This window comes from Syngnathus floridae, chromosome 1 (genome assembly GCF_059516105.1).
Source record: "Syngnathus floridae isolate MCC-2025c chromosome 1, RoL_Sflo_1.0, whole genome shotgun sequence".
NCBI classification, from domain to species: Eukaryota; Metazoa; Chordata; class Actinopteri; order Syngnathiformes; family Syngnathidae; genus Syngnathus; species Syngnathus floridae.
In genome coordinates this window covers 18,906,848-18,920,037 of record NC_142413.1, presented here as the reverse complement: position 1 = coordinate 18,920,037, position 13,190 = coordinate 18,906,848, and the positions used below count along the sequence as shown (strand labels likewise).

Here is a 13,190-nt window from a genome sequence, read left to right as displayed (position 1 = left end):
TTGGGAAGCTGCGGGAGCGTGCTTCACCACCTGCAGTGTTAATATTCAACCCACTAGATGTGGAACTGTGATACTTGAACAAACATTAGTGTGAGTGTGGTATGGTAAGTGCTAATCTTTAACATGTGTTTTGATTTTAGTAAAGAGTATTTTGACCCAGATTTACAAACTATTAAAAAGTGAACTGTCCACTTAAGTCAAAAATAACTGCAGTTTACATATCAAAACAGCAGTAATTGTAGAACTGATTGAGGTATGGATTGAATCTGCTCATTTTAGTCTTGCAAAATGGTGCACAATCCCTGTACGAACAAAATGATTGTTTATTTTCATATATAACAAGTGTTACCACACTTGGTTGCCTCTGATTTGAAATTCCTATATACAGGGTGGGCCATAAGTTTCCATACATAGGGTTTGTATACTGAGGGTACATAACTGAGACATAGCACATCGTACACTTTACATACATATGGTTCTTCAAGGTATCTGAAACCTAATATTTTATCTTCTGTATGTATGGTTTGTACACTTAAGGTATCTGAACTGTGAATGTATATAGATGTATAGAGAGATTATACATTTTCCTACTGTATGGAAATGAACTGTCCACCCTGTAGAACGTCAGACAATGGCAATGTGTGAAATGAATGAGCTTTCTTTTACTGTCAGATGATAGATTATTTCTACCTCTGAACCTAATGAATGTGACCATCTGACGATGTCTGATCAAATTAAAACGTTTTTTACAGGAGCAACAAACCTAGATGTCTTCCTTTTCCAGCTTCACATTGGCTTCCATATCTAGGGAATGACAAGTAGAAATTGTTTTGAGGGGTAAAGTTCAGTTAAGTGCTGTTCAATGCTTGCGTTAGATATGAACCTGTGAGGATGCGATCAATGCAGCGCACCACCAGCTCAGCATCCTCCATGTTGAAGCACATGGGTGGTTTAAACTTCAAGACATTTTCCCAGGGTCCATCTGTACTGACACAGATTCGATCCTCCACTTTGAGCCTGAATGAGAAAAGAGAATTACAGCCGTGGGGAAAAAAAAAACCCACCCATCCCGTTTTACTTTTACATGTCAAGAGCAACTAAAGGTGTATTTGTTTGGATAAGTTATGTTAACAAAAATATCTCAAGACTGAAAGCGATCACATCCGTTTTCTTGAAAGTACAAATTATTATAGCATCATAACTATGAGATTGGACTGCTAAGTGTTTGCATTCTGTTTTCATGTCCTACACCTTCAGTGGCACCAAGCATTAAAAATAAAGCAATCAAATTTGTCTAGACTTTAGGCTGCTTGTTGGGTGGCCTAAGCGACAAACTTGCAGGCCTTTAAGGTGGCCTAATCATTTTTTCCATTATTATAAATTTCTGCAATATGGAAACTGATGTGGTTTTGGTGTATTCTGTATTGTAGTTACTGGTGTACCTTTTCACCACTTGTGCTGCTGCTTTAGTGGCAGGTGTTCTCAGTTCTCTGTCTTCTACCAGCTCAACTCCTATGAAAAGTCCCACGCCCCTGTAAAATGGCAAAATTGTTGATACAGAACTACTAAATGCTTCTTGTAAAGTGGGGAAATTTTTGATTTTTTTGTGTATTGTATGTATTGAGGCAACCATGACTACATTATCTAAGCACAAAGGTGGCTTGGCCAAAATTATATCTATACTCCTCAAAACAAAAACTTTTGGGAGGGCAGATTTTACATCCCATATGGCACTATTACCTAACGTCTCCAATAATTTTATGTCGACTTTTCAGCTCGGTGAACAAATCTTTTAGATGAGCGCCGACCCTTTTGGCGTTTCCTCTCAAGTCCTCTTTCTCTATCACGTCAAGGACAGCCAAACCAATTGCACAAGACACCGGGTTCCCTCCAAACTGCAAGAAATAGTTCATTCCATACAGGATTTTGCTTTGTAAAGAAATCCACAGAATAGTGGATTTGCACACTTTAATAAGTTATAAGTGTGTCAGTTTGTCTAAAATGTTAACGTGCCGACTGCTGAAACAAAAACTTACTGTATTGAAGTACTCTACTCCATTGGCAGTGAAAGCTCTAGCTATCTCCACCGTAGTTGCTACGCATGCAATGGGATGCCCATTCCCCATTGGCTTGCCCATGGTCACTATGTCAGGGCAAAAATCTGCTCCTTGCAGCTGAAAAGCCCAAAAGTGGCTTCCCACGCGTCCAAAGCCGGTCTGCACCTCGTCAGACACAAACACGCCGCCCGCTGAGTGCACATACCTGTGGAAAACAAGCAAAGCATTGCGGCCCTGTTCTTATCACATCCATCAGCATTACGAGACTTACTTTGCAACTTTAGCTGAGTATCCTTGTGGCAGAATGATTTGTCCTCCCACGCTTGGCATTGATTCGGCAAAGAAGGCAGCTATCTGTGGGAAATGGGAATTATGTTGCATGATTGTTATATGCCTTTGTTGACTCATTTTCTTGTATCACCTTGCGACCTTTCTTGTGCACCTCCTCTATTATGTCATTGACTGTATTTGCATAAGCTTGACCTGGATTTGGCTCATCCTCTTTGTACATGCCTCTGTAGATGTCTGGTAAGGGTGCCTGACACAGTGAAACACATTACAGTATTTAACAACTCAAAAACATGTTTTAGCAGCTTGGGTGATCATATTTACACACCACATGAACCCATTCTTTTTGTCCATTCAATTTCCGGAACTTGTATGGACTGATGTCGATGAGGGACACTAAATGACCGTGGTATGCACTAAAAAGGACATTTGATGAGTCACAGTGAAGTGAATGAATGTGATTTGTTATAGGGGAATCCTCACTGATCAAGCACGATGACGTCTTCGTGTTGAGTGTACTGCTGAGCCAAGCGTAGCGCAAGATCGTTGGCCTCGGAGCTGTCAGAAGAACACATGTTGAAGCACTGTTAGGTACTGACAGAATTACACTACTTTAAAAGTTGATATTGGGGTTTCGGGTCATATGTCACGATGGAACCGAAACTTTAAAATGCACATGCACCTGTTAAATGTTTAAGTATCTTTGGCACAACTTGCTTTTTCTTAATAAGGAGCTCAATGATAAAAATCACAACAGGACTTTAATCCATGAATCATTCCATAAATTTAGTGGTTCAATTAGAGTGGGCATTTAAGTAGACTTCCTAATTGAATGCTGTTGATCGAGAACAAGTCGATGCCCAACAATGTTAAGTTGTTTGAGCTTTTGAATGTCACCAGCATGTTACAACCGAGACTGGAAGATCACAGAAAGACACAGAATTAGATGTCCTCATTGTTGGAAAATGTTCATTTTGCTGTTCAGCTCTTATTGTGAGGATAGTAAGTTGTGCAAAAACATCACCCATTAAGGTTCCGGGCTTTTTGGTTTGCTCCCACGTTATCCCAAGAGCTGAATATTTCTCACTTATTCTATGTTACCTACCCAGAGTTAACAAAATAGAAGACTGACAGTCTCTCAGGCAAGGTGGAAGCCAGGCGGTCTGCATACAGGACTAAATTGTCGTGCAGAAATCTTGTGTTGGTGTTCAGAAGTTCCATTTGTTCTGCTGCAGCCTTTGTAACGCTGGGGTGGCAATGGCCCACTACAGTTCAAAACCGTTTGAGTCATTCTTACCACCAGGTGGCACTAGGGTGGCATGCAATTTTAGAAACATTACGAACTATGTACCCCATAAAATACTTTACCATGATGAACATTGCTGATGCAGTCCAAATAGCGCCTGTCGTTCTCATCAAAAAGATATTGCCCTCTTGCTCTTACAATTTTGACAGGGTCATCTGAATAAAAAAGTCTGCACGATTGCCTGCAATCAAAAATATGTAACAGTTATCACATGATGCATGTGAGACAAACTAGCATATAGTTTACAATATACCTAAGCGGTTCAATTACATGTTTTTTTTTTTTTTAAGAATAGTTACCCGATCAATCGCCTCCTCATTGTTAGGGTTTCCTCTTTTCTGAGGTGCTCTGAAGCCATATCTTTAGGTTGGAGTTGTTTGCAACACTTAAAACACTGTAACGCTGGTTTAAAAAAAAAAAAATAATAATTCAAACGGTTCTCATACGAATTCTTGAGTTCGACAGCGCAGGCATGAGCTCAATTAGTCGTCTTGCGTTATAAACGTGTTACTAATCCAGTCTGTGCAAGAACATATGTATCAGAATTAGATTCGATTGTTTGCTGCAAATGTACATGTAAAATTACTCCCGTCTGTCTACGTCGTTACGACATTTCCGTCTTCGTTTTCGACTGTTGCCCTTTGTGGATTAGTCTATCAAGGTTTAGCATACGTAGAGCGTAAATGTCGATTTTGTGGCAACGAATAAAAATATAGCAAATAAATTATTATACACCCGCTACTTTACAATGGAAGTAGTGCTCGCGGTGTCTTCTAATGGTAAGATTTAATGCAGAGTATTTTCCCCTCAGAATGGTATCGTCCAAAGGCTATATAAATAGTCTGCCTAGCACCTCTCATCCGGTGCACTGTGTGCAGCTTCGGTTGCTAAGGAACCACTGAACGAAGGTAATACATCAAGACAGCTGTAGCACGCTAGCTTGCAAATAAGCTGCGTAAAGCTAGCTAAATGTGATCATATCTGCTCGGATGATCTTATTCCGTCACGCCACGTTGTATCAACAATAAGGGCAGCAATTGTGTACAATGTCAAGCGATTAGTCGACATACAATTAGCCGATTAGACGAGAGATAGGGACGCTTATCCTACTAGCTGGCTAGCAGAGGCGACTGCTAAGTTGTGTTAGACGAGCTGCATCGTGCTGCTGAGCTAACTTTATTTAATACTAGACACGGTGTGGCTAATTTTGAAAAAAGTAAAACGTGTTTTGACAGTGACAATTTGCCTTGTAGTTGATGGTTAGGACGTACTAATTGAGTGTTTATTGTCAATTGGGAAAAGAAATGGATGCAGAAAACTACTCAAACCGTTGTAAGTTAGATACATTTGAACTGTCCCGTGTTGTCATTCGCCTTTTTCAAAAAAAATATTGTAGATTCATCATGTGTCATTATTTGAGATGCACTTCAATTGATGGCTAAAACTCGTTTGAATAGTGATTGAGATGCCTGATTATATCTGTGAGGATCGGGTCTGCATGCTAAGGTTTTTTTTATTTTTTATAAACGTGGATCACCACGTTTGCCCTTAGGAGGAAGGCTCTCGAGGCCACATCTGACTGCCAACACCAAGTATTGAGTGAGACGATATTGTACCCGTTGCATTATGTCAGCAGTTTTAACCTGGACTTGGAACATGATGTGTTCTTTCTAGAACAAATGCAGTTTGAATCACTCTTGGTTTCATACTTACTCAAATCTGTAGTGCCCATAAACTACCATATTATCTTTTAATCCCAGTTATTGTTTTGATTGTAACAGTAACTTTTTTTGTTTTTGAAGTGAGGTTTGCCGATTTGGTAATTGTTTGATCGAATAGGTTAATGTTAATATACAAAAGAACCTGTCTATCTTGTTTTTATTATATAAATACATCTTAAGGAATTTGCATTTGTCTTGGTATCATAAATGCAGACTACTTTGTCATCTTTCCTTTGTACCTCTTGTAAAGATTCTATGGCATGCTTCCAACTCCTATCCCCATTCATTTTCCTCACACTTCCCCCATTCTCTCCCTTTTTAGTCTCTCCCTCCCCCTTCAATTTTCTCCACAAGTCACAACTGCTATTATCTGTTTAGGCTGACCCAACTAACGTTGACTCCCACTTTTTCACCCACAACCTTTCCACTCGGGACTTGTTCTGCATGCTCTTTGCTGTGACTGTAGATTTTTGTGCAACTAATAAGGGATTGCAATGCTCACTTACTAAGTGACCATGATGGAATGTGAAGTGTTTCTTTGTTCTGGGTCTCCTCGTGTCCATGTGTGTTCTCTGCTTTTGTGAACGTGAACTTCTGCTCCTGGCTTTCACGAGTGCATTAGACACTTACTGGAGATTCATACATTTAGACTCACTCCTTTTGTTTTTTTCTAGCGTTTGACAATATCAAGACCGGAATATACTGGAATATTTGATATGTGCAACTGATGTTGAATTAAAATAGCTTTTTCCAGATGTTTTATGCTCCTCTGTAATGATTTTTCTCATTTCCCTTTAGGTGAAATGAAGATGGTAATTACATGTTCGACCCAATGAAGTGTGGAGGGCGCATGGCATAAATAATGCCAGGTGTTTGAGAAAAGGGCTCTGCGTGTCTGTTCCTGGATCAGCGCTACCATTATGGTGACACTTATCACGGAGCAGCTCCGAAAGCAAAGTTTGGAAGAACCTTATCACAAGGCTTTCAATGTGAATGTGGTACGTAATTTGCTTCAGTTAGGTTCCACGGTGGTACAGTTTAGCTCAGTTTGATACGGTATTTAATTATGACTTTTTAGTATTTAATGACCATTAAAGTTAAAATTAAAAAACATGGGGGAGATTGTGTATGGATAATTTTGTATGTTTGGTACATTAAACTAACCAATTACCACCCAACTACATTTGCACATAACTGAATTTGACTTTTGTCTTTGCTTTATTTTACCTACGATGCACTATTCTTGCTGGAAATTTGGATAACTAGGGCACAATTTTATTTTGTAATTCTGGCTGCTGGCTGTTACTCAAATGGCTCCAAGCATGGAAGTATTTTTATTGAAATAATAAACAAACACATGTTGTCCCTGATAATGGCAAACTAGAACATTCCTACTTTGTTGGGGTGGACCATTGCAGTATGTTTGAGGGGGATGGCACTAGACCAGGGGTCGCAAAACTTTTTGAATTTAAGAGCTATAGTATATACTTCACTGTTGATTAATGTGATGGGTTATCTGTTTGATACAAACTTCTAAATCAGTCAATATATATGCTCAAACTGCAGTTCATTGTTATTTTTATTTGCTGTAATTATTGTTCAGGGTGTAGCCTGCTTCTCGCTCATTGGCAAGCGTGATAGATTCCAGCTCACACGCAACCCTCATGGGGATTTGTGATACAGAAAATAGCTGCAAGAATGGGTGGATATTTATCAATCTGATGATGGGATCAATTAATGAATTTACACAATAATTATCAACAATGACTTAAGGTAGGATAAATATCAAAATACAACAGTCTATTTCTGTTGAACTCAGCGAGCATCAACACAACATTTCTAGGAAATCATAATGTCCCATCACTAACCTATTTTTAGAACACTCCCCTGTGCTGCTCATGCAGTCCACAAGGATGTAATGCTGTCCATTGATTGGCCAAAAGAACGCTCACCATTTTTATTAATTAGTGTTTAAAGAAAAACTTGATTGGTTGGGGTGAAAAATCAAGATCACATTGTAGATTACAAGTGGAAAAGGATTTAAAGCTGTATTTCCTGTTTCGGTTGTGCTCTAGTGATAAGCATAATTAATGTTTTCATCTTAATTAATGGTGTCTTCTTGTAATTGTAGTCAAATGGCACCTTTTGAGTGCAACCAACACAGGCACGTTAATTCAGTCTCAATTAGGTTGTACTCTGCTAGCTAGTTATGACACAGACATAAATAAGAGTTTAGTACATTTGTGGAGATTCTCTCGTTGCAAAATGTTTTTAAAATGACGTAGCAGTCATTCAAGGAAATGCAGTCAATTGCCCAGTGTGCACATCGGACTCTTTGAAGTGGTTTATGTTCTTTGTATAATTAATTACAGGACAATTCTATGCGGTTTGTTTGGTATGGTATGATGTCATACTATATAGCTGAAGCAGCTCTGTCCATTTTGCTGACACACCCGTGGTGGAAAAACAAACGTGTACTGCTTTGTGGAAATGTGGCTTCACTCTAGGGCAGGAGTGGCCAACCAGTCAGAGACTAAGAGCCACATTTTTTACTGTGTTACCGCAAGGAGCCACATCATATACATGAGCACACATAAACAACTACTACTACTATTTTTTCCCCTGCCATTTTGAGAGCGCAATTGACACTAATTGTTTTCTCGAATGGGTTTGCCCCTCCTCCTTTGCGGGATTTCACCTAATGCGCATGCACGTTTGCCGAAAATACCATATTGAACTCAAGCGAAGCGAACATGCACCAAAAAAACCCCCCAAAAAAACACAAATGTTGATATGAACGTAAAGGAGCCGTATGAAACCAGGCAAGGAGCCGCATGCGGCTCGCGAGCCACGGGTTGGCCACACCTGCTTTCGGGTTTTTTGGGGGGGATGGAATTTGAATTACTTGTCTAATGTTTTCAGACCCTCCCTGCATTAGGCTCCAGCCCCACTATCTCCTGGACTGCACGCAAGCCAACACAAGGCAAGTTCACTGAAATAAGAGATGCATTTGTAACATGTGACAATCCGCGTCACAATTTCCCTTGGCATTTCCAGAAAGCAGCTTTGCCACACAGCCATCATTCAAAGCCCAACCTGCAACCTGTGGACTGGATTCCACGTGGCCTCACCTAGTGGCAAAAGCTCACCATGAACCTGAGGTTTCCATTACAGCCGACTGTTTCCAGTGCTCCCCACCACCACCCCCTCCAAAGCGTCACTGTCGCTCCCTCTCTGTTCCGGAGGACCTGTCTCAGTGCCGCTCCACGTGGCATCCTTGTGCATCCAAAGTTTGGACCCCAGTAAAACGTGCTACCCAAAGTGCAGGAACCTCTCATTTAAGCTCAGTTGCCAGCTCGTTTCCTCTTTGCGGCCCCAGGACTTTCTATAAATCATCCTCTCTGCATTCTTCCACGAGCCCTACTTTCTTTAGCTTAGCATTATCCGCTGACTCTCCACTGTCATGGAGCTTTCCATGGGACCCATGTGACTCCCCCAAAACAGCTTGCTCTTCGTCATTCGCCACCCCATCGTCTTGCTCCTCGTCACCGACGCCCCTTGTGTGTCACGCTGCGCTACACCGCCGGTACTCCCTGTCACCTTTGCAAGTTCTGAACACGTCAGTGTTGTCTCAGTGCCCCCAGCTGGCCCACAACTCTGCTCTGTCATATGGCTGCTCCGGTATGGATTGCTCAGCTTTGTCACCATCCCCTACTTCAGCCTGCAGTACACCATCCTCCTCTCGACGCGACCTGCCTCGAGCACTACCGCGATGCCGCTCACAGCCGTGCGACATGCGCAAACCTGGCTTGAAGAGGCCCCACGACCCGGATGTGCTACCTGGCCCGAGGCCGGGCCTCGACTTTAGCAAGATGACACAGGTTAACTTGATTTACTCCTTACAATGCCGTTTAATTGCCTCTGGAATCTCAGCTCCCTTCAAGCATAATTTGTGGAACAATACACAGAAATCTTGATTTTACACAAACTTTGGGGTCCAGAATTTGAGAATGTCGTTACCCCTGAAAGCGTGTTGTGTAAAAAAAAAAAACGTTGTTAGACAGCCAAAGGTCTATGTGAATGAGGTGCGAACTTCCCTCTTTCAGAATCAATTACAATCCTAGCTATCCGTAACACTGTGATAAAGTAGCCATAAAGATCAAAAAGCCCGACCTCTTATTATCAAACACCTTTAAACTGGTCACAGAAATGCTAAGGTTTACGTGCTTGTCATTTAGCTCTGTACGGTCCTTATATTGTCCATTTAAAATACTACTTGAAAATGTATTTACGACAAAAAAATTGGAGTCCATGACCAAACCGTGTTCGACAGAAAGTCGCGTCGAATCGAAGGGTGTAAAATCGAGGTTCGGGTGTATAATGTTGCTCACTAACACTAGTCAGACTTTATAAGAAAGTAGAAGAGGTACAAAGAGACACCGCAGCAGTGTTTAAGATGGCAGGCAATTAACCAAAGCAGCTGATAATGCAAGCTGTCAAGCACAGCCGAGTTTGACTTATTCATCGTGCTAATCAGGTTAATCTACCATTGTTTTTTTTTATTTTTAATTACAGTTGGGTGTGGTTTGTTGGATTTAGCAAATTGGGAGTGTTGAGATTAAAAAGTTCACATCGAAGGTCGAACACAATTTATTGAAGTTCTTGGAACGGGTCCCTTGATCAAAACTGTTCATGGTGAAACTTTTCACTGAGCTGGCAATGTTTTATCATTTTACCATTATTGACAGGGTATAGTTGGGCAACACAAAGTTGATATAAAAAGTCTACACACCCAGGTTCAAATTTTAGGATTTATTTGTTTAAGAAAATCTGACTCAGTAATAATTTCTAAATAAAAAAAAATCTGCTATTGTGCTCAATGGCCTGTAGAACTCAAGTGAAGAAAAAACATCCTTTGGAGATAAGAAATAAAAAATTGAGATATAATTGTTGCCCAAGTACACACACGCGCACACACACACTTTTTTTTTTTTTTCTTTGCTGTATTCAGAATTGGCCAATCACATCCGAACTTGTGTTAAAGGGCAGTCAACATACACCTGCCACATCATATCAACCCCCAAAAAAATTGAACTGTTCAAGGTTCATTGGACAAAAACACATTTATTTCCCAATCTGTGGTGGCCAGTGTGTGCTGACAGTCACTTAATATAAGTTTGAATGTAATTAGTTAATTCTTAACACAGAAGGTAATCATAGGTTGTTTGAATGGTGAAAAAAGTTGGGAAATTATTTTCTTGGTCTCATTCATTTTTCAATAGCAAAATCCTGGGATTTTCAACAGGGGTGTGTAGACTTTTTATATCCACTATTCACACTGTATGGATTTTTCTTCTATGATGTTTGTAGCATATGTCACCCTAATGACAATTTTGCCTTTCTCCAGATTGGAAATGGTGAGGCCCAAGTTTCATGTTCAAATGCTTGCACGGCCGTGGCGCACTCCCAAATGGACCAAAATACTGCTCAGTCGCCTGTGGAGTTCCTGCGTAGAGCCAGCATCAGACCACTGAGTGAAAGTGAAGAGGAGGACGAAGACGATACAATTAAAAGAACTGTGACGCCTGAGGCCAATTTGCTTTTTGAACGAGACTGCACAGAACTGGACTTGAACCTCATAGAAGAAAACTGATGATAGATAGAAATCTCTGCTTCCTGTTGTCACAGCTTCTTTTACCATGTTCAGCACACTTGTACATGCTCGCTGCCTCTGGCTTATGACTGTATTCACAGTCTGAAGCTATAAACAAACCACTCTCGAGCTAGGTACTGTTAAAAAAAAAAAAAATGTCAGTGTCATAGTGCCTCCCTTTTCAGCACTCAGTGAAATTGACAAATCTTTGTGCAGGCAGACTCTTGTCTGTATGGCTTTCTGCTGGTAAATGATTTATTTAATTTAAAGTGAGGCTGCCATGTGGCTGTGTAGTACTTGTCTTATTCTTTTCTGGAGTTGAGCAGAGTAGATTAGTAAAGCAACACAGTTTGCCAGCCATTCAAATTTTAGTCTTTGGAAAAGTGACGAACATGAAGTTATCCAGTAGGTTGCACAACAGGCGTGATTACTCATTCATTGGCAGGACAAACATTGGCAGACCCCCCCAAAAAAATCATATTTTAACATTGCTATGTAGGTTTGGATCAAACCATAGTTAAAAAAAAATATGTTGGAAATGTGTTTTCAATATACCCTGTAAAAGTGTTTGAAGCGTTTCCCAGTGTATGCTCACACTGGTCAGAACATTAGGCATGCAACCTTCTGCTGTCCTCTTGAAATTTGTGGGTAAATTGAGCCTAGCTCAGATGACTTTGGGCAAGAGGCGGGGTGTCTCCTGTACTGATCATCAGTCAGTCTCAGGGCTCATGGACAAACAACCATTAAGCCATGGACAATCAAAAGTATCCAATTACCTTAACATGTGTCTTAAGGACGTGGGGAACTGTTTTTTGACTGTCCTGCACCACACAATCGAAATGAAATTGGTACAAGAGCCAAATCAGCATTTTATACTTTACAAAGACAATGCTCAGTTCCAAGCATTTTGACAGATAATTCTCCTTCTTTATTGTCATATTGTGCTGATATAATGTAATAATTGAAAGCTTACTAAGTTCAGATAGAACCACAGCCCATGCTAATCACCTTGATTAAAAAAAAAAAAAAAAAGGATTCTCAAAGTAAAATTACGATGACTACATTGTCTCTGACTAGGTCTTGCATTAGCGGTCACTAGATTGCGATGGTGTGCCTAATTTTCTGACGAGTGGATGCATATCTTCTATCCTCACTGAAAGTACACCTATTAGCTAAACTTGAATATTTGGATTTTGTGGCCCCGTACAGTATAACTGTAGTCTCTGATAAAAAAGTCACATCCATAACGTTGACCCACCTTTCCAAGAAAATGGGCATTGTTACAGTTAAGGTTGTAGTTAAAGTTTTAAACGATCAGTCTTTGGATTGAGGTCTTTGGATGTGACTATGAGTTGAGGACAGTACCTATTAGCTAAATATACTGTACGTAAAAGTAGGCTCCACATGATACATTCCGAGATACTGCTGCCAATCCCTAAATCCCGCATTCACTATAGAGCTGTTTAGTGTTTGAGTATGTTAGAGCATTTTTGAGTAATCCTTTTTGTCCATTTATCCATGTTGTTCAGGGTTCTCACCTGTCCTCACGCTGAAAAGTATTCACAGGTCAGATAAGATCTGTTTGGAGGCTTTCGTGGATTTTGTCTACCAATTTGACAAGTCGGGAACACCTCCTAGTGCCGCTGCCACTGCAGATCTCACAGTTATCTTCCATTGTTTGAACTAATTTAACTTCCATGTTGGTGGTTTGGTTATTAATGTTTGTAATTGGACCATGCCTTAAACTTAATATAGAGCTTTATGAATTTCAATTCTTTGGAGTGGTTATGTTCTGCACTTGACTAGCCTGCCGAATTACAAAAATTAAAATGCTGCAGCCAGCTCATTACATATAGTATGGCACAATGTAAAGGATTGTTAAGTGAATAGAACTGAGTCAGCGTGGGTGTGAATGAATAATACAAATGAATTTTGGTGGCCTTTGAAATGACTGATTTTGCATATGTTTTCAGATGGAAATATTCTGGATATGAATATATTGCACAATTTATGTACCAATAAAATTTGATAGAGAATGACACAAAATATCTGTCTCTTATGTAGCTCAAAGCATATTAGAAACACCCCTCAGTATGATACACTGCTTCACAAGAACAAATTTGCATTAATTCCACCTGTCAATCAAAAGTAACGTGCATTTAAGT

The 13,190-nt window shown here is 40.2% G+C and overlaps 2 protein-coding genes across 2 annotated transcripts; one reads left to right on the top strand and one right to left on the bottom strand.

The window, feature by feature from the left end:
- Nucleotides 1–305: 305 nt before the first annotated feature.
- Nucleotides 306–4,363, bottom strand: phykpl (5-phosphohydroxy-L-lysine phospho-lyase). The gene is made up of 12 exons (XM_088382039.1): nt 3,951–4,363; nt 3,714–3,832; nt 3,451–3,610; nt 2,829–2,903; nt 2,674–2,761; nt 2,479–2,595; nt 2,329–2,411; nt 2,037–2,262; nt 1,741–1,895; nt 1,443–1,532; nt 884–1,017; nt 306–804 (listed from the first exon to the last, which is right to left on the bottom strand). Exons 1-12 carry the CDS (start codon nt 4,007–4,009, stop codon nt 764–766), a joined length of 1,347 nt encoding a protein of 448 aa, XP_088238165.1. The 5' UTR covers nt 4,010–4,363; the 3' UTR covers nt 306–763.
- Nucleotides 4,364–4,413: 50 nt separating this feature from the next.
- Nucleotides 4,414–13,061, top strand: LOC148404430 (protein FAM53C-like). Its single transcript, XM_088382040.1, has 5 exons — nt 4,414–4,559; nt 6,171–6,370; nt 8,295–8,355; nt 8,430–9,253; nt 10,780–13,061. Exons 2-5 carry the CDS (start codon nt 6,293–6,295, stop codon nt 11,023–11,025), a joined length of 1,209 nt encoding a protein of 402 aa, XP_088238166.1. The 5' UTR covers nt 4,414–4,559; nt 6,171–6,292; the 3' UTR covers nt 11,026–13,061.
- The last annotated feature ends 129 nt before the right edge of the window (nt 13,062–13,190 follow it).

Excerpts from the sequence above, each read along its gene's own strand:
- phykpl (XM_088382039.1), bottom strand. The coding sequence starts at position 4,009 with ATGGCTTCAGAGCACCTCAGAAAAGAGGAAACCCTAACAATGAGGAGG. Across the intron at positions 1,896-2,036 it reads GAGTAGAGTACTTCAATACA|TTTGGAGGGAACCCGGTGTC; the intron begins GTAAGTTTTTGT and ends TATTTCTTGCAG. Across the intron at positions 1,533-1,740 it reads AAAATTATTGGAGACGTTAG|GGGCGTGGGACTTTTCATAG; the intron begins GTAATAGTGCCA and ends GCCATTTTACAG.
- LOC148404430 (XM_088382040.1), top strand. The coding sequence starts at position 6,293 with ATGGTGACACTTATCACGGAGCAGCTCCGAAAGCAAAGTTTGGAAGAA. Across the intron at positions 6,371-8,294 it reads AGGCTTTCAATGTGAATGTG|ACCCTCCCTGCATTAGGCTC; the intron begins GTACGTAATTTG and ends TAATGTTTTCAG. Across the intron at positions 8,356-8,429 it reads TGCACGCAAGCCAACACAAG|AAAGCAGCTTTGCCACACAG; the intron begins GCAAGTTCACTG and ends TGGCATTTCCAG.